The sequence below is a fragment of the Sinohyriopsis cumingii genome, chromosome 12 (genome assembly GCF_028554795.1).
Source record: "Sinohyriopsis cumingii isolate HCF-2022 chromosome 12, ASM2855479v2, whole genome shotgun sequence".
Lineage (NCBI taxonomy): Eukaryota > Metazoa > Mollusca > Bivalvia > Unionida > Unionidae > Sinohyriopsis > Sinohyriopsis cumingii.
The window spans coordinates 24,133,612-24,160,575 of record NC_142972.1 but is presented as its reverse complement, the minus strand read 5'-3'; the positions used below and the strand labels follow the sequence as shown (position 1 = coordinate 24,160,575).

Genomic DNA, 26,964 nt, shown 5'->3' with positions numbered 1-26,964 from the left:
GTCTCACAATAAAAAACCGCAATCTGGAACAACTTTTAGGAAACAAGTTTCTGATAAGACTGATCAGAAATTCTTATCGCTTCCTATGTGCACATATTGCAGGAAGAAAGGGCATGTCTCTCCTAATTGCTACAAATTGAAAAATAAGCAACAGAATCAAGACTGAGCTGTTCCAAAATGCTCTTATTTCTAAGAGGTCAAGGTCATGGTCATGTATTGAAAGCAATATATTTTGGTGAAACAAACCACAGTCTGATTTTATTATGGAATAGCCAAATAATGGCAGACTGTGTCGGTCCCTTACCTAAGATCAAGTCATGCAACCAATACTTGTTGACCATAATGTGTGTATCCACAAGATTTCCAGAGGCAATTCCACTGAAGAATATTAAAACTAAAACCACAGTAAATCTTTGATAAAGCTTTTTTTCAACACAATTTGGCTTTCATAAATCTATCCAATCTAATCAGGGGTCAAATTTTATTTTTCAGAAATATTCCAGCAAGTTATGGATGAATTAGGTTTCCAGCAATTTAAATCTTCTGCCTATCACCCTGAAAATCAAAGGGCTTTAGAAAGATTTCATCAAACTATGAAAATATGACTCATTCATATTGCTTTGACAGCAGAGAGGATTGGGACAAAGATGTGCATTTATTCTTGTTTGCTGAATCAGTTCAAGAATCAGTAGGATTTACTCCTTCTGAACTAGTTTTTGGACATACTGAATGTGGAACTGTAAACATAATAAAAGAGAAACTTCTTTCAAATTAAGATTCGGACTTTAATTTTTCTGACTTTGTGTCTGATTTCAAATTCAAGCTGTCAAAGGACTGTGAAGTTGCAAGAACTAATCTTCGCTCTACTGTAAAAAGGTACTACAAAAATACAAAGGAAAGGAGTTATCAGCCTGGTGATATTTTCCCATACCTCAAAATCCTCTTCAGGCTAAATATTATGGTCTTTATACAGATGAAAAGAAAGTAACTTAAATGAGATCACTAACACTCTTGGGAGGTGAAAACAAAAACAACGTTACCATATAAATATGTTAAGGAGTATGTTGATAGAGATAGCCCTGTTAATTATGCAGTCAATTTAGTTGTACCTGTCCCACACTGTGAGAACTTAAGCAATGGAATGCAATCAGACTGTTTTGACACTGGTGCAACCGATCTCTGGAAATTCATATATACTGTAAAATCTGGACCAGAAACTTTCAAATCTGGTCTAGACAATTGTAATGTTTACATCGATTGCATCATCATTTACACCAATACAGTAGTCCCCCTCTTGAACGGCCCCCCTGACCAGCGGCCACCTGCTCCTTACGGCCAGAATCCGTTGGTACTCAAAAGTACCCCTCGTGAAAGGCCACCCAGCTAACGCAACCAGCGGCCAGCATATTAGTGCAATAATATAAAATGTACCCCTCACAAGTGGCCGCATTTTATTTGAATATGTATCCAGAACCAGTATTTTATTCATAATGTGTGTTAAGTAATCCGATTTCTGTTTCCCGATGTCAGGTTTTCGTTACTGAAAGAAGTGTTGAGTAAAGTACATGTACCACTAAGGTTAATATTATATCATTTACACCTCACGAGAAGCCAAATTTATTCCATAAAAACCGAGAAAGACTCAAATTTTAATCCATACAAAAGAGTAAGTACATGTAATCCATTTAGCCTTACTGCTGTGTTATCATAAGATGTCCGGTTTAGTCACTCTTATAATTGTTAAGATTACAATTATTGAACAGTAGTAACAACTGAGAAGTGGCAGTATCGATGTACAATACCCAAGTCAGCAGGAAAATGGTTTGATAGCCTTTATGGTTTCCCTTAGTAAGATGTTGAGCTTGTTCACTTTGATAATTAGTGGCTATTACTACTGACAATAATTGTCAAAATTACGAATCCTAATGGCCGCGAGGTCAAATCTGCGATGTTAATGGTACATATCGAAGCCGTTTTGGCTTCTCTCACTTAGTGTAAAGAAATGTATAAAAACAATAGGGTACCAGACTGCGACTAACGAATCACGTGACAAGATCACTTTCTTTAAAAACACACAGCAATTTGTTTAGATGCATACAAAATTGTTTTATCAGTATTGTAGTTGGCAACATGAATAACTTACTGCAAAAAGATCAACATGTCATCAAGGAAAAGAAAAATTCTCAGTTTAGAAGAGAAAGTGAAAGTAATTCAACTGATGGGGGGTGTGTCGAGGATCCTTGCAGAAAACTAATGTCGGGAAGACTCAGATAAACAATATCGTGAATGATAAGGAAACAATTCTGCAGAAGTGGGAAGGTGAAATGGATGGAGAAAGGAAGATTGTTTGAGCCAGGAGACGTTTGTATCCTGATTTGAATGACAAGAAAAAGCAACAATTTTGTCAGTTGAATTGGGATATGACGATTTTACCGCAAGTAACAGATGGTTGCACAGATTTCAAGTGCGAAACAATATTAAGTGTTCTGTCCTTAGTGGAGAATCAGCTGATGTTAATAATGAAGTTGTCGAAGATTGGAACAAAAGACTAAACAATATATGCAGGGGATATGACAGCAAGGATATTTTTAATTGTGACGAGACTGGTTTGTTTTTTAGACTGTTACCAAGAAAGTGACATATGATGTGATCTGTAACATAATTATAAAGACAGCTTTAAAACTATATCAACGGTTACTCATAGCATTCTTTTGAAAATGATGACACAGTTTGTTTTACATTTATTTCACAACATGCATGTGATTTTTTAATGAAAATATTAAATGTTTTAGAATTAAATGTACTTGTGACTTTCTACATATGTATTAAATATTCTCATTTGTCATCCCCCTCTAGAAAGGCCACCCTCATTATAAGGCCACTTCCGTGATGCATTATGGGTGGCCTTTTAAGAGGGGGACTACTGTACCTAGAAAGATCACTTGGAAACCATTTGGAAATTCTTCGATAGACTCAGGGATGCAAATTTGATGATTAATTTAGGGAAAAGTGAGTTTTGTTGTGCTTGTGTTACATTTTTAGGAGATATTGTGGGACACGGTCAAGTTAAGCTTATAAAAGTTAAGGTCAAGTCTATCCCTCAATTCTCTGTACCTATCAGGAGAAAGCAACTGATGTAAATTTTGGGTAGGGCTGGATATTATTACATCAATTTAAAATGGCATAACATGTCAATGACTCAAGGTGAAATCATGAATGGTTTAATCTAAAACCACTAAGTAGGCTCTGAATCACCAACTGATGTTGATCAAATGGATCAACTCAAATGGCCAGGTGCTTTTTAAATTGAAACTAACCTCCCATTGAGTTTAAAGAAGTTTCTATTTTAAAAAAATTGTTTTGGGAAGATCTAAATGACTGACCTATTGGTATTGTACTGGCCTCCAGTGCCCGTTCACTGACCAGCCACACGTAATCACTGTTGGTCAGATTCAGGTGGGCTGCATTCAAAAATATCTGCTCTGCATCCCGCTTCCTATCAGGAAAAGAAAAAAATACTATAACTACCCTGTAAGATAGACGGTTTTGGGGATATCCTTGACATTTCTAACCTAACTATTCATATCACAAAAATATCCTAAAACATCCAAATGTGATATTAACAATGTGAATTTGCATTTTAAAATATTAAATATTGTGATTTTATTTTTTCAGGTATAAATTTTCATGGCTTTAAAAAAACTGAATTTTGTAGGGTTGTTACTTAACTCCAAGAACATACCACTAAGGGAGGAACAGTTCTGTTTTCTTCATAGGTCAATCCTTGTACGTTTGGTCTTTTAATTTGTGGTCTGTAACAATGACACAGTGAACTAAAATTGGTTCCCCACCAATCAATTTGATTTTGATTGCCAATAATAAAATTTAAATTCACAGCATGGTTTAAGAGCTATGCAAAAAGATGGTATAGACTGTTGTGGATAAATCCAAATGACATGGCAAGAGTTAAACAAGAGGTACCAATAGGTAAATAAAAGGATGGCAGGGATTGTTAAAGAGATGTCCAAACAACAAATATACATGTATCAACATTTTCCATTGATGTATTATGTAGAAAAGTGGTCTAGATCAGATCAGTGTCAGCATCATCATGATTATTTCAGGGCTGTTCCAGTAAAATATACATGGCACCCAGGAAGGCACTTTTAATGTAGAATAGTCACCCATATATTCAATTTATAATTTTGTATTGTTATCCAATGGATTCTTTGGGTACTCTGAGTACCCTGGATATATTTTAAAAAAGTTCCTTTCCTGGGTACCATGTATTTTAAATGGAATAGCCTTCAGATAAATACTAGACTTAATCCCATGCATTATGTTCAGAGAAAATTTTAGGTCATCATACTTAACTTTGTAATATCTTCATGAATTAATGAGATGCACACCTGACAGACCCTCATGGAGGATTAAATGAGAATTTTTTTAATAAAAAAAGCTGAATGATAGTTTTGCCAAATGGACATTTTATAACTAATTATGATACTCTTCAGTATTAAAAAAAATATTTTAATCCTTGGTTCAGTAATTTAAATGATACCTGACTAGTAACAGTCCATAAGACTGAATACAAATGTTTATAACTGAATCATGTCCTTCATATACATGTGCAAACCCACAGTACAAATGAAAGGGATTGTTATTTTCAGTCAGTGTAAATAAATATTTTTGGTCACCGGAGTATCATAATGACATACCTGCCATAACATGCTGTGTCACACACATAACACGATTTTGGACTACAAAAACCCCCCAACAGAGTAATGTTTTGAAAAACACAATTTTTAGGAATATTAACCCCAAAGTTTATTCAACAACAAAAAACCCTCTATTTTTTTACTGCCGTGATATATGTAGGCTAGTATGTATGAACAGTAAACAGTCCTGCTATAAGCTCAGCTAAACTCATCCTATGGACATACAGCTGATATAGCGGCAATTGCGGTCACAAATTTACAACCACCATTTACCACCATGCTGGCCAATTCTGCGTGTCAGGTAATTCTGCGCAACGATACATCATTTCTGTAAACACTGGATCACATGTTATTTTGGGTCAAAAATCCATTTTGTATCAAGAAAGAATGATTGCAATTTAATTAAGAAAAGTTATATTCATAAAGTGTACAAAAATATCCTGCATTTCGACTCGAAATGCATATGAAAATGTGATTTCTAACTGTCAACATGAAAACACACTCCATCACCTTCTTGAACTGGTAGCCCATAAAATCTGATTTACTATGTATCTTTCAGAATCATACAAATAAATACATTATATAAACAACAGAAATGTATACCTTAAAACAATACTGCATTTTAATCCAAGTTTGCATTTTTGCAAGAAGTTGTCCCACGCATACAAAATTGTCTGCTACCCAACATGTCAACTTGCCGCTACAATATAAATTCACAAAAAATTCACCAGCGTATTATCTGTTTCTAAAATCTTTAGTAATTTTTCCCCATCAGCAAGACGTTGTAAACACATTACATCTTATTCATTGTTGTTTCTCTTCCACGTAAGATTATTTTTTTTATAAAATGTTGAATTTTACTACTTTTTTACAAGATCAGTTTTGTTTGCTTAATATATCTTGCCATTTATTGGCATTATTATGATGAATTTTGTAAAACTAGCTATAAACCTGACCTAATTACTTGACTGAAATGCTGACAGAAACAGTCCAAAGTAAGGCATTTCATTTCTATTGCCCGATTAATAAATGTTACATCTTTTCAATGCTGTGCGCAGAATAGGTCAACATATCGCGAGTCAGGAAAACACGCGGGTGGTATCCATGTCTAAAATTAATATTATTTTGAACAAAATCTTCTGGTGACAATTGCTTCTTTTCAAATGGTAAACATTGCTGTATTTTATTTTTGTCAATCGGTCGATTTCGGTATGTGTTTTGCTTCAGTATTGAAGACGGAGACCTTAAGTACACAGAATTGCCCGACAGCATTGTAGAGATTGCCCAACTGGCAGACAATAGCTAGAGTGATGTGTTCTGTTAAATTCTGCTGTGGGAGAGTAAATTTAGCTAATTTGCACAGTTGAAATACACAAAGTAAAACAAACCAATTTGCTTGAAGTTATCTTGAGACATCAAAGAGATGTGGTGAAGAACACTAATTTTATTACACATCAATGCAATGAATGCGAATGTTGAAGCCAACTTTTCTTTGAAATAGGATTTTTACTTCATATATAAAATGCAAAACATGATTATTTCAGATGTCGGAATTGTGTTCAAGTGTGAGTCATTTCTCAAGAGTATGACTCTGGAAGCAACAGACCATCAGCAAACCCCAGCAAATATAAATTTCAAAACTGCAGGTTGACAGAGTTTTGCTTTATCAAACATGGCAGCAAGAGGAAACATTTAATTCATTGCACCTACTGCAAACAACATACTGACATAAGTGTACCGCATCCATTGAAATAGAAGCACCACCTGCATGTAGCATATCTGGCACACTGAACTGAAGATTCAGGTTAGAGAGAACATTCAGATTATTTGTTATCTTAATCTTGTTATCATACAATTATGTTTTTCTGGATGATTTTAGCAGCGAAAGACAATAATAAGCACACGCTCATAGTTTCACAGCTGAATTGTGCTGATAAAGCATTAACACCTGAAGCAGGCAGAGGTATTTATTAAGGCTGTATTACCTGTAAAAAATACCATTCAATGTTAAATATTATGTTCTCCCCCATTCCTCAATGAAATGGCTAGTCATAAATGTGATAAACAAAATTCTATTCAGCCAAACATGCGTATCTCATGGTCAAACTGCATCAGAAACAGTTCTGACAATGCTAACATGATGGTCTTCTTGAACAAATCTGTTCTGACCAGGATTTGCTCAAAGGATCCAGCAGGGAAGTTTGAACAACACTACCATCTAATGGCACCTGCATTACCTTCAAAACCCTTACTGAACTATTGAAAGCAACAAAGACTACATCAAATTAAGCATATATTTTACCATCCATTGTATTTTAAGAACAGAAATTTGATGTGTTTTTAAAAAAATTATGTCAGTGTATTGTGATTATTTGAATGTTTGTACATAAGTATAGAACTGGTTTTTGATAATGTTAAGTCTGTAAGTGTAAGTCTGTAAGTATATTAAATGCTCTGAAGAAAACAGAAAAGTCAATTTCTTTTATTCCGATTTAATTTCCAATCATTTTCTATATAAAAAGTTACCTTATTCTCAATTTAGCGACATTGGTTTGGGGAGTGACACACACTGATCCCCTTGGGACCTCAAAACACACTTTTGAGTCTCAGAAACTCCACAACACTGTTTGGGAACATGGCAGGTATGTAATGATATCTCAGATGGAGCCAGGGCAATTTTCTCAATGCAAATGTAGGCAAACATATGGCTAAGACCACTAATATCAACCAAGTTCCACTGCCTTTGATTGAGAGATATCAAACTACAGAGTCTTGATGTATTGTCACAATGTTTAACTAACTAACAACTTTGGAATGAAATAATAAAGCAACATTTATTCTTAACTTAAAGTAAACACATAACATTTGCCACTGAGCTACATGACAAAACAATACAATGCCATGAAAATGATACTATACAAATAACATTTGCCACTGAGTTACATCACAAAATAATACACTGCCATGAAAATATGACACAATACAAATAACATTAACCACTGAGATGCATCACAAAACAATACAGTGAAAATGACACAATACAGATAACATTTGGGGATGGTGAGTAAAATTCCTCTTCTTTTCACTCGTAGAATTAAATCTTTCAGAACACTCATTTTCTGTAGTAATCCCTGTCAGACTAGAACATAACACCTATGTATCCATCAACTGTTAGCCTTTTTCAAAAAGATTTCTGCTGGATGCATGGAAGGCAGCATCACTCTGCCACCAGAAAGGGACTAGCTAAAATCAACCAACTTTTGAAGATAGGAAAAGTAACTGCTACAACTGACAAAATGATGGCTAATTCCTTTTGTTTTCAAACTGTACCCAGAAACAAGTTTTGCTGAAACTTCAAAGAAAACTGATCACCTTTGAAGAACCAATCATTCTGTATAAATACTAAGCAAATAAAAATAAATCAATCTCAATCAATGTTCTACAATTATTTGATGTTGCCGCCACAATAAGAAACAGACATCTTTTTGGTCCTCCAAAGATGTACTTAAGTGATATCTTCAATAACAGATGCACCCCTCATCAAGAAAGTCAGCTACAATCTTCATTAAAAACAAAGAACCATTCATCAAAGGAAGTTAGCACCAAACTTAAATAAAAGCAATGGAATGATAGACTGTTGATTTTTCCAAAGTGACTGGAACATGTTTATTGTGCCAAGAGAGTTTCTCTTTTGCAGGAAAACAAACATTCTTACAGTTGCTACCAATGGCAGCACAAACACAAATTAAAATTCCAATCCTCTGAACCAAAGATACATGGCCATCAAGTTAACTGAAGATGGGGTATCTTGCAAAGATGTTTGTTAAAATTTTTAATTTGTTCAAGTTTTCATTTCCCTATCAAAAGCCTCATCCCCTGGGTAGCCTCAGCAAGATGATACTGTCTCCAGCTGACCAAAACCTAAGTCAATTTAAGTTCATGTACATGTAACATGTAAACAACTAATGCCTTGTGCTACCTCCAACACTTGTAGTGAATTAATTTACAATCATACATAGATCAAAACCAGGACAACCATTTTTTTTAAATATGTATTATTGGTGTGTTTTAATTGGATGCAAGTATGCATGTGATCTATACTAGAATTTATGGATTTATTATATACAAGTACAGTACTTAACGAATTATGGATTGTAATAAACAAATGTAAGTTGTCAATATCAAAGTGTTTTTCAAACTAGTTTGTCCTCATTTAATCAAAAGCAGGTATTTTTGCACCCGCTTTTATTACCCCACCCATCCAGACACCATATTTTAGATAAATGTATAATTTTTATCAGCTAACTGACTTGGTTGGTTATAACACGGTTTGGTCTATAACACGGTTGGGTTCTATGGACCCCAACTACCGTGTTATAGAGGGGTCACACTGTACATCACAAAACAATACACTGCTATGAAAATAGGACTATATGTGTAGATCCTAAAGATTCTGTCATACTGTCAAGAGACAAAATGTTTGATCTCAAATATGGATGTTTGGTCTCAAATCTGGAACACCACTGGATGAGCCATGTATGCATTAAAAATCTATCTGAAAATGAGAGAGTGAATAACTTACGATGCAGACAGCAGAACAATTCTAGACTGAACATCTGTAAGTTCTTGTAAGATGCTTGTAAAGTTCTCGATACCAGTGGAATATTTCAAAACTTTCTCGATCTGAAAAGATATCCAAATCACAAATAAGAGCAAATAATATTTTCAATATGTTTTATGAATTATCACAAATCTGAGTAAATACCATCACAAATATAAGAGTAATCACCAGTATGTTTCATGAGTTATTAGAAATAAAAGCACATGTAAACACATGAACAGTATGTTTTATAAGTTATCAAAAATAGAAATAAAGTCCACAGGGCTACAAGTTGCAAGTAAACTGCTTGAAATTTATGACCTAAAGTTCTATTTGATGAGTACATTTTGCAGAACAGTCGCAGGCTGGTGACAAAAAAAGAAAGAAAACAAAAGAACAAGACTTAAGATCAACAATATAAGTCACAGAGGATCGTATTGTTGCTTACAATTTACCTATCAGTCCTACACATACATGGCAACCATTAGGCTTTTGGCATAGTCATTACGCTTTTTCCATTTAATTATGTAGTACACTCACCTGTATATGGATTATGTTTTTCTGGTTAATTATAAAATAAAATAGAAATCAAGCAGTAAAAAGTTGTGTTTGTCATTTTTATTATCATCTCTTTAATTCTACTCTAAATTTGAGAATATTCTAAAGAGAAAGACTGCTATGTAAGTATAGCGTAAGAGTTATTTTGTCTCTCCTAGACATACATGTACTTTCTTAATTTTCTATTCATAAAACCTGCATATGACCCATTTCCAAGAAAATAAATGGGTTTCTTTAAAGCTAATAAAAAAATGTGTGTTTCCAGTCAGCCAACCCTCTGTTTTTTTGTTGCCAACCCTAGCACTTTTTCTACAAGGGGTAAAGAAAAAAATTCTTCAAATTTATTTTGTGCATCTAACTGAGCTGGTTTAGTTCAGAACTTGAAGTGCTTAGTACATTTTATATACTAATTATTATAACATATACAAAGTTTTAAAAAAACACCCCTTAAAAAAAACTACCTACCTAACTACCTTAATTTTAAAACAATAGGAAACACATTTTTTGGCCTAATTTAAGACAGATTCATTACATTGATGATCAAAGTTAGCAGGCCAGTTTGTACTTTTAAAGAGCATGGCGCCAGATCTTAAGTGAAACAAGCTTTTACAGTTTGACTTGTGGAAGCAAATTCTTAGAGCAGATGGATCTTTTTTAACATGTTCGATAAGAAAAAGGACAAATCAATACTGCCTTATACATCTGTAAATATGAGATCAAGGACCTTGCCATTCTCATTGAAAAGAATGAGACTGAGGACCTTGCCATTCTCAATGCTGAATTTGTGGACTTCACTGAGATTGAGGACCTTGCCATTATCATTGAAAAGAATGACATTGAGGACACTGACATTCTCATTGCTGAATTTGTGGACTTCATTGAGATTGAGGACCTTGCCATTCTCATTGAAAAGAATGAGACTGTGGACCTTGCCATTCTCATTGCTGAATTTGTGGACTTCACTGAGATTGAGGACCTTGCCATTATCATTGAAAAGAATGACATTGAGGACACTGACATTCTCATTGCTGAATTTGTGGACTTCATTGAGATTAAGGACCTTGCCATTCTCATTGAAAAGAATGAGACTGAGGACCTTGCCATTCTCATTGCTGAATTTGTGGACTTCACTGAGACTGAGGACCTTGCCATTATCATTGAAAAGAATGACATTGAGGACACTGACATTCTCATTGCTGAATTTGTGGACTTCATTGAGATTGAGGACCTTGCCATTCTCATTGAAAAGAATGAGATTGAAGACCTTGCCATTCTCATTGAAAGGAATATGAGATCAAGAACCTTGCCATTCTCATTGCTGAATTTGTGGACTTTATGATCAATCAGCTAAAGTTAGACATCTAGACTAGTTAAAGTGAGTGTTGAATATAGATAATTTATCAGTATATTGTGTGTCTGCATTCTGGTTCTAATCCACATGGATTTTGCCAGTATTCTGACCTGCTGCACATACAGTTTAGTAGCAAAAATAAATGTAGACTTTTCACACAGTGTATATATAATATTTAGATTACACATTTTATAATCAGATTATACTTTTTTACCACTTATCAAAGGAAACATGATGCTTGTCTTCTCTCAGGGTTGGCATCTAGACATGTACAATAAACATTACACTTATAGCTCTCTCAGGGTTGGCATCTATACATGTACTATAAACAACTACAAGGGAGGTCACTTCACAATGCAGATATTTCAAGCTATAATTTGATGACCAAATATTTGCAAATGGTGACTTTATTTTTAATCTGGTAGCTATTCTGTGGCCAATACATTAGACCTATCTGGTAGCTATTTTGTGGCCAATACATTAGACCTATGTGGTAGCTATTCTGTGGCCAATACATTAGACCTATCTGGTAGCTATACTGTGGCCAATACATTAGACCTATCTGGTAGCTATTCTGTGGCCAACACATTAGATCTATCTGGTAGCTACTTTGTGGCCAATAGATTAGACCTATCTGGTAGCTACTTTGTGGCCAATACATTAGACCTATCTGGTAGCTACTTTGTGGCCAATACATTAGACCTATCTGGTAGCTATTCTGTGGCCAACACATTAGACCTATCTGGTAGCTATTCTGTGGCCAATACATTAGACCTATCTGGTAGCTATTCTGTGGCCAATACATTAGACCTATCTGGTAGCTATTCTGTGGCCAATACATTAGACCTATCTGAAGCCCTGGACTGTCATCAGTATCAGAGTTCTCCAGGATGACAAAATCTGAAAGAAAATTCAACAGCTGGATCCGCAGTATGCAACTTATGTATTTCTTTTTTTCAGCAAAATTCTATTTTATTTGATCTATTTATAATGTGATTATCTTTCATGTAGTGTGTTGTGTGCAAGCTATCAAAAGGAGTGATTGTGACGAGATTAGGTGAAGTTGTATAGGTTATATTTTAACAAACAAGAAGATTAAGATAGCTGTTTAACAAATGTTGCTGCATAATGTCAATTTTCATTAAAAGATTAATTGACACAGTTATGCTTTGATACCTCTGTTTAATAAGCATTTTAAGCACAGTTTTAATCCATCATATTAAAAATCCTTATAGATGTTTGGAACACTTGCATTTTATCATATACTGTATCTAGAAAGTAGTGCCAAGATTTTGTGATTTATTTAATATGTTACAGGAATATGAACTTCCATGTTAATTATCTTAAACCATCATAAATCAGCTGGGTATTTTTGGTGTCATGTACATATATGCCTTCATTTTCAAGTGATTATCATGTGTGTGTTATTTAAATAGCAATATGACATCTTCTTTGGTGCCAAACACAAGAAATTAGTAGATGCGTCTCGTTTTGATGAAGAAAACAGAATGCCAATAAGAATGAGATATTCGTAGAATGAATCATGGAATAAGATACTTTCATGTGCCAAACAATGAGAAAACAATGGAACATTATTAGTTTCATGTCATGGTCACACAAATCTGGAAGGAACAATGCAATGGCAACCCAAGAACACTGAAATTACAAAGCTCAACATAATCACATCAAGATAATGATCTTTCTAAATCAAGAAATTGTGATGAAATTGATGAGGGTTATGGAAGAAGGTCCAGAATATGAGGATTTCTATCTCAAACTGGGGTGGAGAAAATGGTTTAAGTTTATTTAAGAACAATGTGAATGCAGTATTCTGTTTTGCTTAAAGATGAAATTAAAAAACGTGAATGGAATATGGCCATTTGTTTCATCCTCCAGTGTCTTGGAAAATTGATTAATTTTAAATGGTATTAAGCCAATTAAATAAATTAATACAGAAAAGAAAGTAATCTCATTTTTGATTCCTTCTAGCTGCACAAAAAGTAAAAGAATGACAAGGTAAAGGCAGTGAGAATTGTTAAAGTTGTAACATCGCAAACAATCAGTTATCACAGTTATCACCTGCCTTCATTTTTCATTAGTTTATTATACTAAATATTTGACAAATGAATGAGCGTTAGCAAGGCTGCATATCTTGAGCTGAGATATATCAGCTCCATTCGTAAATATCTTTCAGCTGATGCCACAAAAACACTTGTGTTTTCATTAGTACTTTCAAGACTGGACTATTGTAACTCAATTATGTCTGATTCATCTCAATATCTACTCGAGACACTTCAGAAAGTTCAAAACACAGCTGCTTGGATCATCCTTAGAGTACCATGATCTTAGCACACCTCCCTGCTACTCTGTACCCTACACTGGCTATCCATTCAATCCATAATCAAACACAAAATTTGTTCTCTGTGCTACGTTTCATTAACGGACTCCAGCCCAACATACCTATCCGACCTCACCCATGTGTACACACCAGCAAGATACCTACACTCCTCTTCTGACAATTGTATACTCATTATTTCCACTATAAAAAGGAAGTCATATAGACAAAGTTCTTTTGCATACCAGGGCCCAGTAATGTGGAACGAATTGCCCACTGAACTTTGACACAAAGACACAGTGATCCCGTTCAAAACTCACCTATTTCAACTTCAAGAACAAACTTAAAGACCTAATAATGTTTCCTACCTTAAATATTTTCAGCATGTTTTTTATGTTTTCTAAATTCATGGTGTTTGTTTTTTGTACTCATATCATTATGTTTTTTTTGTCATAGGTGTTGTCTAATGCTGTAAAGCGCTTAGAGCTTCTAAAGATTAGGTGCTATACAAAGTCCTCTTTATTATTATTATTATTATTATTATCTGATGACATATCTAATGGTGACACAACAATACACACAATGGTCTGAATTATTGCAAGAGAAAAAATAAGTCAAAATCATACAAGTTGGTGAATACCTGTATAGCTTACCTCAAATGTTAGCATTATTTAAGTGTTATTGTTTTAGGAAATACATGCAAAAGAAACGCAAATAATTTTATAAACTACATATTGTTAAGCAACAAATCTTCTATGAGAGTTTACTATTCAAGTTGAAATGTATATCTGATTTAGGAAGGGAAATAACTCCAATGAATAAAGATTTTGCTCTGAAAAATGAAATAACTCAAATTAAAAATTTAACAAAGTGGCAAGAAATTTTTTAAAAATTGTGAACCCTTTCATTCTTTATCTTAAAAAAAGTTGTGACATGTATAAAACTATTAAAAGATGTTTAACAAATTAAGAGTATGTGTGAGATTGTGTGTAGTAAACACAATTCACTCTACTAGAATTTCTGTTGCTCTCTCTCTCCCTCCCTGGCCCCCCTCCAAGTGACCTAATTGGTTAGATCTTCCCCACATGGACAGAGGTGAGATGTCAGTGATCTGTAACAGTGAGTGCCTTGGATCACTCGGCCACCCTGAAGCCCTATTTGGCTGTGAACACTGTAACACACATCTAACTGTGAACACTGTAACACACATCTAACTGTAAACACTGTTAAACCAAATCTACTGTGTGGCATAATGTGCTGACAGATCCGAGTCTAAGGTGTTAGTTTCAAATGAACAGCAGAGAATCTGATTTGATTGTACAATATGCAATGACACATTTAGGATTATGCCATTCCCAGAATGACACACATTATGTAATGTCAGATCTTGGTTTATGCCATTCCCAGAAGGATGCACATTATGTAATGTCAGATCTTGGTTTATGCCATTCCCAGAAGGATGCACATTATGTAATGACAGATCTGGTTTTATGCCATTCATTCTATGTTGCAGTGACAGATCCAGGTTAATGCCATCACCAGAGGATACACATTCTATAATGAAAGATTTGGTTCATGCCATTCTGAGAAGAAAGATATAATGACAGATCTGGACTTAAGTTTATAAATGGATGCTACAGTGAGATATGGGTTTATGCCATTCACAGAATCATGTACACTGTATAATAGCATATGTGAGTTTATGCCATTCACAGAAGAGTTCTATATTTATAGGTTACTGCATTTGTATGGGAAAATATGAACGAGTTTTGGGATGGAATACTGCATGACCTTGGGAGTGTAGTATATCCTTCCAACAAAACGAGTAAATATTTTCCCATACAAATGCAGTAACCTTTTTATTATATGCTCAATTTTTTATTATACCTAAGGTTTAATTATATAAACAAAATACACTACAAGAAACAACATAAATGAATGTATGCCACATTCCAAACTAAATACACAAGCGCATATTCATCATTACACAAATCAACATTATTACTGCGCACATAACTCCGCCCATATAAATTTGAACTTAGCCGCGCGCTCGACATAACTTTTGAAAGAAAATGGCGTGTCTAGTTAAAATTTAAATTTGGAGTCATATTGTGAATGAATGTGCACTGCAACAACTTTTCCATTTAATCTGGAATGAATAGATTTTGTTATTTTTCTCGATTCTAGGAAGTTTTGTGATTATTGAAAGGATTTGTATGTGACAATTCCACATGAAATACATGAGATTGAAGCTAGTAAGAAGCATGTTGACATCTGCAAATGTGTTTCTGTTTCTGTCATTGAATGTCTGAAATCATAATGTGGGAAAATATGAAGTCTTTCAATTGCAATTATCAAAAAGACGCTATGGACTTTAATGCTTATTTCATTTTGAGTGCAGTAAGGAGGATGCAATTGCACTTATCATAGAAATTACAGCACAATTTCGAAATGTGTAATCCAGATTGAAAACCTATGACATGGCTCATGTAATTCGGATTTGCAGAATTAAGAAAATACATTTTGAGCAAATTCAGGATGTAAAACTGTAAGTATATTTTATTTTGCCATTCTTATCACCAGCTAAAGAAGAGAGTATATGACTTGTCACTTGTACGTTATTCAAAAGTACTGGCGTCTGCGTCCATTGTTTGTTTACAATAGAAAAGAGTTCCTTTATACACGTGAATGATATATGTGTTATGTCGCGTGAGTTCAGTATCGGTTAATACTGAACGATTCTGACAATGTAAAGTTAACAGGGAAAAAAATGAGCATAAAATAATTACAGATCTGAGTTTATGCCACTCACAGAATGCTGCTTTAATGACAGATCTGGCTGTATGCCATTTAAAGAAGGTTACCATAATGACATGGTCTTATGTTGTTTAAAGGATGCTATAATGACAGATCTTGGTTTTATGTCATGCACAGAAGGATGCTATAATGACAGATCTTGGTTTATGCCATACACAGAAAAATGCTGTTATGACAGATCTTGGTTTATGCCATGCACAGAAGAATGCTGCAAGGATAAATATGGTTCATGCCATTCACAGAAGGATATTCATTATCCTCCCTTAAATACTGTACTTAAGTGCTCTCAATGGGGATTATTAATAGTATAGTCTATGTACACATGGCACTGTAAATGGGTATTCTCTGAAGCAAGATTTTACTGTAATTAGTGCCATATCCATATCAATTTTAATTTTTTTCAATAAACCTTGATACTGGCAGGACCAGCATGTGCCTGGAAGTTGCTGAGCGTAGTACGTCCCTCTTCGTCCATTCCATGGATAAACACAATCTTTTTCCAGTCAAAGTGGAGCAGAATCTTTACCCATACTATTGCCTGATGATTGAATGGTGGGACCGTCCTTATGAAGGTTGGATGCACATTCTTGAAAGAAAAGAAAATGCAACAATCAATGAAACTGTATTTCTCATATAAGAGGTCCATAAATGAAGAGTATACTTGTTATGAGATAAAATCTTTTCTTAAGTATTAATTTTACCTAAATTTTCTTAACAGAAACAAATGTGGGACAATGTAGGCTTTCCATTGGGCATGGAATAAAGATGGTGATGAATTTTGGGATAATTTGATTGTTTCTCTGAAACACAGTCCTTTATGTTGCCATTACAATCAATTTCAGACAAGAAATTAATATGAATTGACACAAAATTCTTATTATTTCAAATATTATCTTTGAAGTAAAAGGTAAATATTCCCAAGATATAAACAATTTTCAAATAATTTTAAAAGTTATGTATCATTCCGTACCCATATTTGCCAGCCTATAAGTCAATGTGGAGTACAATCAAATTTGCACATTTTGTCCAATTATCCTTCCTTCATCCATATATTATAAGTTAATGCAAAGTATAAGACAAGGCCAGATCAATGCCTCATATTGCAGATTTGTTCATTCTACATAAATTGCAGATTTTATCCAATCTGTGACTCTGCAAATTTTCAGATCAGCATCAGCAAATCTAGCTAAAAGTACCTATTTCATTTTACAAAGAGTATTGTAAATGAATTATGTACTGTTAGCTACATTTAATGAGGATGACCTGAAGATTCACTGACTTAAAGAAAGGATAAAATTTGCTGTGATGTGCTAAATTAAACTATAGTAACTTCCAGTTTCATGAATATTAATGGTATTACAGTATGCCATTTCAGATTATTATATGCTCCTATTTTTCTCTGTTAACTTGACATTGACACTGTCAGAATAATGCAGTATTTTTCAATAATATATGGCTTCATAATGCACAACATGAGTGACTAAAAATAGTATAGTATAGTGTATTAGGAACTACTTTGTAAACAAATCATATATACTCATGTAGTACCACTTTAGGTTTTGGTTGATTAGATTTGTTTGTGAATGAACTAAACAAGCTGTTTCATCCATCTGAATGTAAAAATTATAAAGTTAACAATGTGGACGAGTTCACTGAGTCACAAATGAAACTTTCAAACAAGTAAACGACTGAACTTGAAATGAATGCGCAATGTCAACAACAAACGTGAGAGAAGCAGTAATTGAAAATACCATTCTGATAATTGAAAGTTATTTAGGAGAAATATTTATAGCCTTTTGCAAACAGAATAGTTCAGACTAAGCGCAGTGCTCTCTAGGGTCTATAAAAATAGCATAGAAAAGCACAATGAGGCCCAGGGCTATTGCATATCTATCAGAGACATACCATTTTACAAGTCAGTCAAAACACTAAATTTCAAGGCAACTTAAGGTTTGGGTAAGAATCTATAAGCCTCAAAGCCAATAAGCCAAGATGACAAAAAAGTATCATTGCTGCAGGTTAAATGGACTGTCACACAACAGCTGCTTTGCAATTATCCTTGATTAACTATTCTGATGAAATGTTAGGCTAGTGATCAAAGATATACACTGTAGGATATAGGTTATAACTGCAATCATGCGAGTGACAGGGCATAAACATGTCTTCTTTAGCTGATAATAAGAATGGTAATAAATACACTTACAATTATCATCTTGAATTTTCTCAAAATGTACTTTCTAAGTTCTGCAAATCCAAATGATATTACCATGTCTTGGAAAACCTAATACACACTGAAACTGTACTGTAATTTTGACTACATTATCAACTGAAATCACATTCTCCTTACTGCACTGAACTGACCCAATAAATCCAGTCCATCATAAGCAGGAAAGCAGAATTGAGTTGGATTAACAGAAAAACAAAATCCATCCATTCCTGACCAAATGGAAAAGTGTTTCAATGTGATTCATTCAAAATATGTCTCTAAATTTAAATTTTAAGTAGACCAAAACAAATCTTGAGCATCTGACAAAGTTCAAAGGTCAGTGGATAGTGCTATGTGCGCATTAATATTGTTACTATGTATTGATAAATCTCTGTGTATTTATTTTTAAAACAGATAAATTCAATTACTTTATTTACTGTAGTATATTCTCTCATTATTAAGCCTTAAGTAGCTAACTGATACAACTACAGAATGAAGAGGTTACTGCATTTGTGTGAACTTGTTTTTTTATATACTGATACCGCACTCCCAAGGTCATAATGTCTTTAGTTACCTTTATTTAAATAATAACAAAAGCAATCATAGCAGTTTATAACAGTTGAGTAAGTGTTGGGACACTGAGAATGTATTTTTTCCACATGCATATATGCCTTAGGACATGGAAAAAATTACTTTTTCATATCCCACAATTTACAACCATTATAGTAACGAACAAAAAATCTTAAAATCTTTCAAATTTAGACCTTGGCCAATGGATATAAGCTCCCCCCCCCCCCATCTTCCAGGCCTTTATTTTTTCGTAAATTATTTGGCTTATACACGAGTATATATGGTACTTTTGGAGAAAATTTTTACATAACAAAAATGACATGACATACAATAAAGTAATTTGAATGACATAATCCATATGTAAATTAATTTGGAGTATAAGACAAAACCACGATTTCTGCTCAGAAAGTATACTCATAGGCTGGCAAATACAGTATGTACAGTATCTGTGCAACAGTCAACTTTTTGTCTATTTAAGAATCAAGCACTTACCAAAGTACTATGATACCCTTGTGTACCTTGTCTATTTGTGATCTTTTTCTTTTGCTTTGTTTAATGTTGTTCAGGTGTATTTAGCTATCAAAAGCAAGTACTTCATTATCAAAAACCATAACAAACTGATGATGATGATGATGATGATGATAATAATGATGATGATGATAGAAAAGTGACTGCTTCATTTTGCTTGCCACTAATGCTGGATCAACAGTGTCACATTTGCCTGCCCGCGATTACGTAAGTCAGGAACAAAGGAATGGGTTAGCGAAATGAGTATGTTGACCCTGCACTGACGCGGCGATTTTTGTTTGTACAAGAACCGCCCGTTAGGTGTTAACATTCGCATATTCGTTAGAAGCTTTGTTCTAAGAACAAAGGACCCTCAACGCTATTGTAAATCTCCCAGCTTTGACAGATGGCCTGAGGCTCGTCTCTTAATCTGGACCGACTGGGGGTAGAATTGATATCCAAACAGAACTGAGGATGGGTGGGGCCATCAATTCGAACCAGAACTTAACAGTCATTTGAACTGATAACGAATTAGTGATTTGTAAGCCATCGTACTGGTAAAGCAGAATATACTCACTCCGAGGGAGCCACTCGTGATTTGGCGGGAAAACTCTTAGTACATTCTAAGGACAGAAAGCTTCGTAAAGGTCAGTGAGTTATTTGCTCGACTGTTGCAGAATGTTACGGCATTGTAATTGTAATTAAGTGCAGTATGTATATTTACTTACTAGAATCATTAGCACGTAGAATTACCCTTGTATTGTTTAATTTACATGCGTACTTGAGAAATGAGCTATGATTATGTAGATTGCTCGCTTGTCAGAATTAATATTGTATTTCGCTATTTAGTTACTTCATAGTAAACTAGTATATCTATTCATGTGATATTCTATATTTTGCCATTGTGAATTAAATGGTAGCTTGTAAAATGGCTGCAGTGTGTAAATTTAAATAATATGGATATTTGAATATTTGTGTACACTTGTGGGAGTGTAAAGTACAGAAATACTTCGGATTATTGTGATATTGTTTTAGAATAATGAGATTAAGAATATATATATATATATATATATATATATATATATATATATATATATATATATATATTGATGTGACGCAATTTAGTGATTTCTGTATGATAAGTAGGATACCGCTCTTATTGCAACGTTGTTTCTATAAGAATGTGTGTGTTTTTCGATGTGCACGAATGCGTGACCAAAGATGTAGATAACCTTGATCTGATGATTGATTGATTGTTGATTTAGTGTGAGTGAGATGGCTAACACAAATGCTAACGTCCTTGTGTTTTTCGTAGGAAGCTTTTGGGGACAAAGTATTCAAGTCCTGAGTCTCAGAAAGACAGGATAGAAGTAGGCGGAGAACAAGCTTTGTTGAAGGAGAAATAGAGAATAGAAGTAGGCGGGGAACAAGCCTCGTTGAAGGAGAAAGAGAGAAAGAAAGGAGGAGGAGAAAAGAAGACAAAAGGGAGGACAGGAAGAATCGGAGAACGCCGGAAGGAGGAAAGCAATTGGCGTAGTAAACACAGATGAGTAGAAATCAAGTACAGGGGAAAGCCATCTCACACTAAAATCACGTGATGAAATAGGTTGTCACATGGTCGAGAGGAAGCAGATTGGTTGAGAACTTAATATTGTTTAATTTGTATTAAACTGTTATTCTTTTGGATTTCACCTTTGTGTTCTTAATAATTTAATTGTCGGTATTGCTGACTTGGGGCTCAGAGCTTTACCTCTCTCTATCACTAATTTCACTTCCTACAAAACGAGCCAGGGTGGGAATTCCACAGTAATTCAAATAAATTTGGGAGCACCCCACCCCAATGCATAACACTGAGTCACATAGAACTTCACAAACAGCCAATGGGGATCCACGCAAAATTACCAGAAGATTAGCACCATGAACCAGCAAAATGTATTCTCATTATAAATACAAAAGAGAATTTTTCTAGGGACATGTGGCCTTAACTATGTCGATCTCTGCTAAAATGAAGCTGCAATTTTTTTTTTGATCCATCACATTATGAAGTGTTCCTACAAGTGTTAATTAGTTGCAGAAAAAATAACATTTAATGAGCATGACTTACCATGTACATATCAGTAAAGTATCTAGTCTTGAATCACAAAAGTATCGGCATATTATGGGATGTTCTTGTCTTACTATGTACATATCAGTAAAGTATATAGTCTTGTATCACAAAAGTATCAGCATATTAAGGGATGTTCTTGTCTTACTTTGTACATACCAGTATGGTATCTATTCTTGAATCATAGAAAAGTATCACCATATTATGGAATGATCTGTTTGAAAATTGTTTTGACTAGAAAATTGGCGGGGGGGGGGGGGATTATTAAAGGGTTTCACAGTCATAATCTGACTTGGCAATGACTTCTGATCTTATTAAAATAATTTTGTGGAATAAATACCTTATCTGAAAATGCACTGTCTCTTGCAAATATCCCAATGACTGGCACCTGGTAGAAACCACAGGTGTACGATACAGATATTGGAGGATTGTCACTGTTTGGTGGATGACTGACAATGATCACATTAACTTTCTGTGGGATTAAGTCTCTACATATAACCTGAGCTGATTTAATTGGGTTTGGCTCCATGATGACTGAGGTGGAATTAAATCTGACATAGCCATAATGGTCATATTTAAGATTCAAATGTTCAACATAGTCCCCAAATACTTTCTGCTGTTCTGGACTACTCAAAACTGCTCCAACTGTAATGGGTACCACTGCACCCTCTCTTGGCTGGTACAGAGTCCACAAAATAGCAAACAAGTACAGCAGCTGATTCATGGTAACAGTAGACTGATGTCAATTCATGTCTGATGGATTATGTCCCTTGTTAACTCATTAATCCAACCTTTCCAGCTCTGGAAACTCTGAAATTAAAATAAAAAAATGACTTGTGAATTATCAAGCTGTAATTAAAATAACAGTTGTTCTAATTATGTGATATTAATATAACTCTAAATCATGAAGAGTTACAGTAAGAGTCATCTAAATATACCCCTCAAAAGTACTCTTTTGTCCTTCAATCGTGATTTCTACTACTTATGACAGTACCCTATGGTACAGCACTTTTAGTTTATATGCAATAAATGTTACACTGTTTCCATGGTAATGCTAAAACAAAATTGAATGTGATTAAGAATAAGTACCAAAAGGAACATCTACACATTGCTTGAAATGTGTACTGAGTTTGGTTTAATCATCACAAATGGTTAGAATGTTCTAGAATTAAAAATGTTTACAGACAGACAGCTACCACACCCCCACTGGCATTACACACTGGGGTATAAAAATACCTGAGAAGATCAAGTCATCTACCAAAATGTCTGCTAGGAGACACAAGGATCTGTCAATGATATCATGCATAGAAAGTTCATACAGGGAGTTTGGATCCAGAAATGAAGGTACTAAGGGTAGATGGACGATAAACAAACTCAAGATCCTTAAAAAGAAAATCACTAATCTGTGTACCAAGTTTCACAGAGATTGCTTAGTTTGAGTTTTGTACTGAAAACAAAAGTGTGAATAATGGATAAATAGATGATCAGACAAAAGCATTAAAAATATTGACAATGAAGATCTCCAAATAGCAAATGCTACAAATGTACCACTAGTCCATTATGTCTAAGAACTGTAAATGGTATAACTGGAGCAATACTCAAATATGTGTAAGAACTGTAAATAACAAATAGCACAACTGGATCACAGGTCCAATATGCGTAAGATTCAAAGATTATCTTTAACAATTTTGGAAATAGTGGATGGTCAGACAAATGAATGAAAATGTTACAAATATTGTGATATGGATATTTAATTTATATTGTGTGCCTAACTTTTCTCAATGGCTGTAAAGAGTAGTTTACATAGCTAACTTTTGTCCACAGCTGTAACTTGTATAGAGCATGTTTACACAGCAAACTTTTGTACATGACTTTTAAGCTGCAACACCTTGTTTACGTAGCAGGAGTTCAGAGTCAGTCATGTTTACAGTTAGACTAGGTTTTTCCATTGGAAACATTCACATTCTATTACATTACAGATCAAGTGAAAATGTGTATAGAGATTTGATAAACAAATAATTCATTCCTATTTTAGATCAGTCTGTCAGATACAATTCAAGAGGAATTATTTATTTAAAATATTCATTGCAACTACTAAAGTGCTCATTGACTAATGCTATTTTTTATTACTCTGAATTCACTCAAAGACATTCTGAATTGAATCACTGTAGTTATCAGAACATTTGAGACTATTGGAATTCGTTTAGAACATTATATATTTTTGGACTTGTGATAGGACATATAGTATTATTTGGGATTTAATTCACCATACTGAAAGTGTCTCTTGAATTTTTACTTTGTATTGTAAGGAAATAAATAACTTGTTGATCTTATCTGAATTGTTGGTTTTACTTCTTTCGGTTATGTGTTTTAGGAACTACAGTCATAAAAGCTGAAACTGAAGAGATGTGAATAGCAAAAGGCACATCTACATCACAGGTCCTATGAGTGTTGTAATTTCATAAATATATCCTCAACAGTTCTGAAGCTTTGCCCCAAAAACTAAAGTGTGGTGTTATGTATGTGTTATGTATATGTATAATTTTTGTAACTACTGTTACATGAGTTTATCTAATTTGTAATTTGCAGTGATTATCTCGAGTTAGATTTTGCCTATGTAACTAGGGTATGTTTTAGGAATATTAAGAGCCTAAAATTACATAGGATCTATAAATAAATGTTTATGTATGTGCTGACAATTACTAATAATAACATTAATAATAAGACTTGTTTTCAATTTTGGGTTAATTTCTAATTAGCTGGTGGGGTTTGGCTGGTTTTGGAAGAATCAAGTAATTTCCCATTGGATGGGCTAGGTCACATGAATAGGTATTTTGATCTGTCACATGGGGTATATTGCAAAATTTAGTCATAACAGAAGGTGCATAAAAGGAGAGAACTGAACAATCAAATTTCATTCCTATTTTGGAGTCAATCTTATTTCTTGTGTTCCTGTTGTAACACATTAAGTTTGCATATGTTTTTATGTTGTACTTAGATATTATCTGAGAGGAAAAACATTTGTTTGGACTGTTCAGTGGCAATAGAAAGTGCTCATTATTTGGACTATAATAGTATTCTGAAACTATTACTATTTATTCACAATAGTAGTTCTGGACAATACCATTTTGACAATGTCATGATTCTTGGTGGACCAGTACATTTCCAATTCTTAAATTTATACAGACTTTTTCATTCTTTTGGACTTTCATATAACTCTTTCACGATTATTTTGGATTCACTACATAATACTTAAGTTCCTCTCACCTTTTTATGTATAACTATCAAATGATAATTCAATTATTTCTTAAGTTTTACAAAACTTGTTGGTTTTGCTTCTTTCTGTTACTTAGTTTATAACCACAGAATTGTAAAAGAAATTGGTGACTCATCCAGGATACTAATTTCAGGAATATTTCTGAGAAATTGAAATTGTTTTGAAATTTAAATTCATTTTATTCTGACATTCCTTTATCCTTGCTCTTTTGATTTTCATAGTGAAACACACAAGCTTTCACATTGTCATCCAGGGTGGAGAGCTTTGTTTCAAGTCCAACAAAGAAAGGGTTAGAATCTTTGCAGATCAAAAAAGACAGAGTTAAGAAAGGTTCAGCTTCAGACTCAAACAATGTAAAGAGAGAAACAGAAAATTCAAAAGGAAGAAAATGACAGAGAAAGAGAAGAGTGAAAAATGCAAATGCAGGAAAAAAGAAAGTGACAAATGAAAATACAAAAAATAACAAAGAAAAAGGGAAGAGAGAAAGAAGAAAGACATGCAAATATAGTTTCAAATGCAGAAAGAAGAAAGGAAGATGGAAATGCAAATGAAATTAAAAGAATTAGAACTGGCAAGCAAAAATTACTCCCCCACACATCCAGGTTTTGTTGTGTCAGAAATGTCAAATCAGATCCCCCTTTTCAGGAAAAAGTAGATCAATAGTTTTTGCATTCTGAAAAAATAGCTGTTAGTTTGAAATGGCCAAGAGAGTACTGGACTTTGTTATTACAGAGTGTACTTATTGGCAAAGATTGTTAAGTATATACTTCACTGTCTGTAGAAGCTACCAATAATGCTATCTCTGAATTCCCTGTTCCTATCAGTAAAAAAGCAACATATGCGATTTTGGGGTATGGCTGGATATTAATGGAAATTTTGCTCATATAGTTTCCATAACTGTTGAACTGCTGACCAATTTATTAAGACCAAGTTTTAATGGTCTGAAAAATGTCAGGAGGTATTCAATAAGTTAAAGACCATACTTAAAATTGCACCAGTTCTTTCAGCCACAGACTTCAATCAACCATTTAAAATGTCCGTTAATGCAAGTGATGTAGGGGTTGGTAGCATGTTAATTCAGGAAAATAAAAATGGTTTGGATCATCCAGTGTGCTATTTCTCTACAAATTAAATAAGCACCAGAGAAATTATTCCACTATCAAGAAGGAATATTTGGCTTTAAATTTAGCTTTACAACACTGTGACGTGTATATTAATTCTGTTCCTTCCCCAATTAATGTAATCGGTGATCACAATGCCCTTACTTTCATCAACAAAATGAAGAAGAAAAAAATTAAAGATCACCGAGATGGAGTTTGATGTTGTGAGAATATAATTCTAAAAGTGACACCCATTACTGAAATAGTCGGTACTGAATACCTACATGACCCATGTGACTTTTACTATAGAAAGAACGCGGGGGGGGGGTTAAAGGCTATCTGCATCAAAACAGTTAAAACCATTCCAATGTGTAAATTGTTGGAACCACTGGCACTGTACGTTTACTGTGGGCCAATAAATTGTTCTCCTCCTTTTTGTTCTTTTTCTGACAGAGCAGAGCGGAAAGCAGCTTGCTGGTCTATGTAAACAGTCTATCTACTCCCACACAACCAGTAATATGACAAGTTTTGAATAGCTTACCAATCACCGCACCATCAACTCAGGGTAATTTAGCATGCAAGGACGGTACAATGTGTCGCAACTACCCCGTCTTAACCGAATCTAACTGGTTTGTAACATGGAATACTACGTCAGATTAACTATGTCTGTTATGCATAATTTATGGATTTCTCGCTCTCACAGCATTCAGCAGCTGCAGCCGGTGTAAGGACATAATCTTCCAACATAAAAAGTGACCTTTATGAACAAAATATTCTAAAGTTCTATTAACTGTTTTAGACATAGCAATTTTCCATTGATC

The 26,964-nt window shown here is 34.1% G+C and overlaps 1 protein-coding gene across 2 annotated transcripts in view; it reads right to left on the bottom strand.

Moving 5' to 3' along the window:
- The window catches only part of LOC149786106 (glutamate receptor ionotropic, NMDA 1-like), a 108,139-nt gene extending 81,175 nt beyond the window's left edge, over positions 1-26,964 (bottom strand). The window contains exons 1-5 of one of the 2 annotated variants that reach the window (XM_089976421.1): positions 26,685-26,964; positions 22,107-22,576; positions 16,789-16,965; positions 9,301-9,401; positions 3,384-3,496 (exon numbers count right to left, since the gene is read on the bottom strand). In XM_089976421.1, coding sequence (XP_089832547.1) covers positions 3,384-3,496; positions 9,301-9,401; positions 16,789-16,965; positions 22,107-22,490 — 775 coding nt within the window. In that variant the 5' untranslated portion in view covers positions 22,491-22,576; positions 26,685-26,964. The remainder of the gene's footprint in view (positions 1-3,383; positions 3,497-9,300; positions 9,402-16,788; positions 16,966-22,106; positions 22,577-26,684) is intronic. The other variant, XM_089976422.1, reaches the window with a different exon arrangement.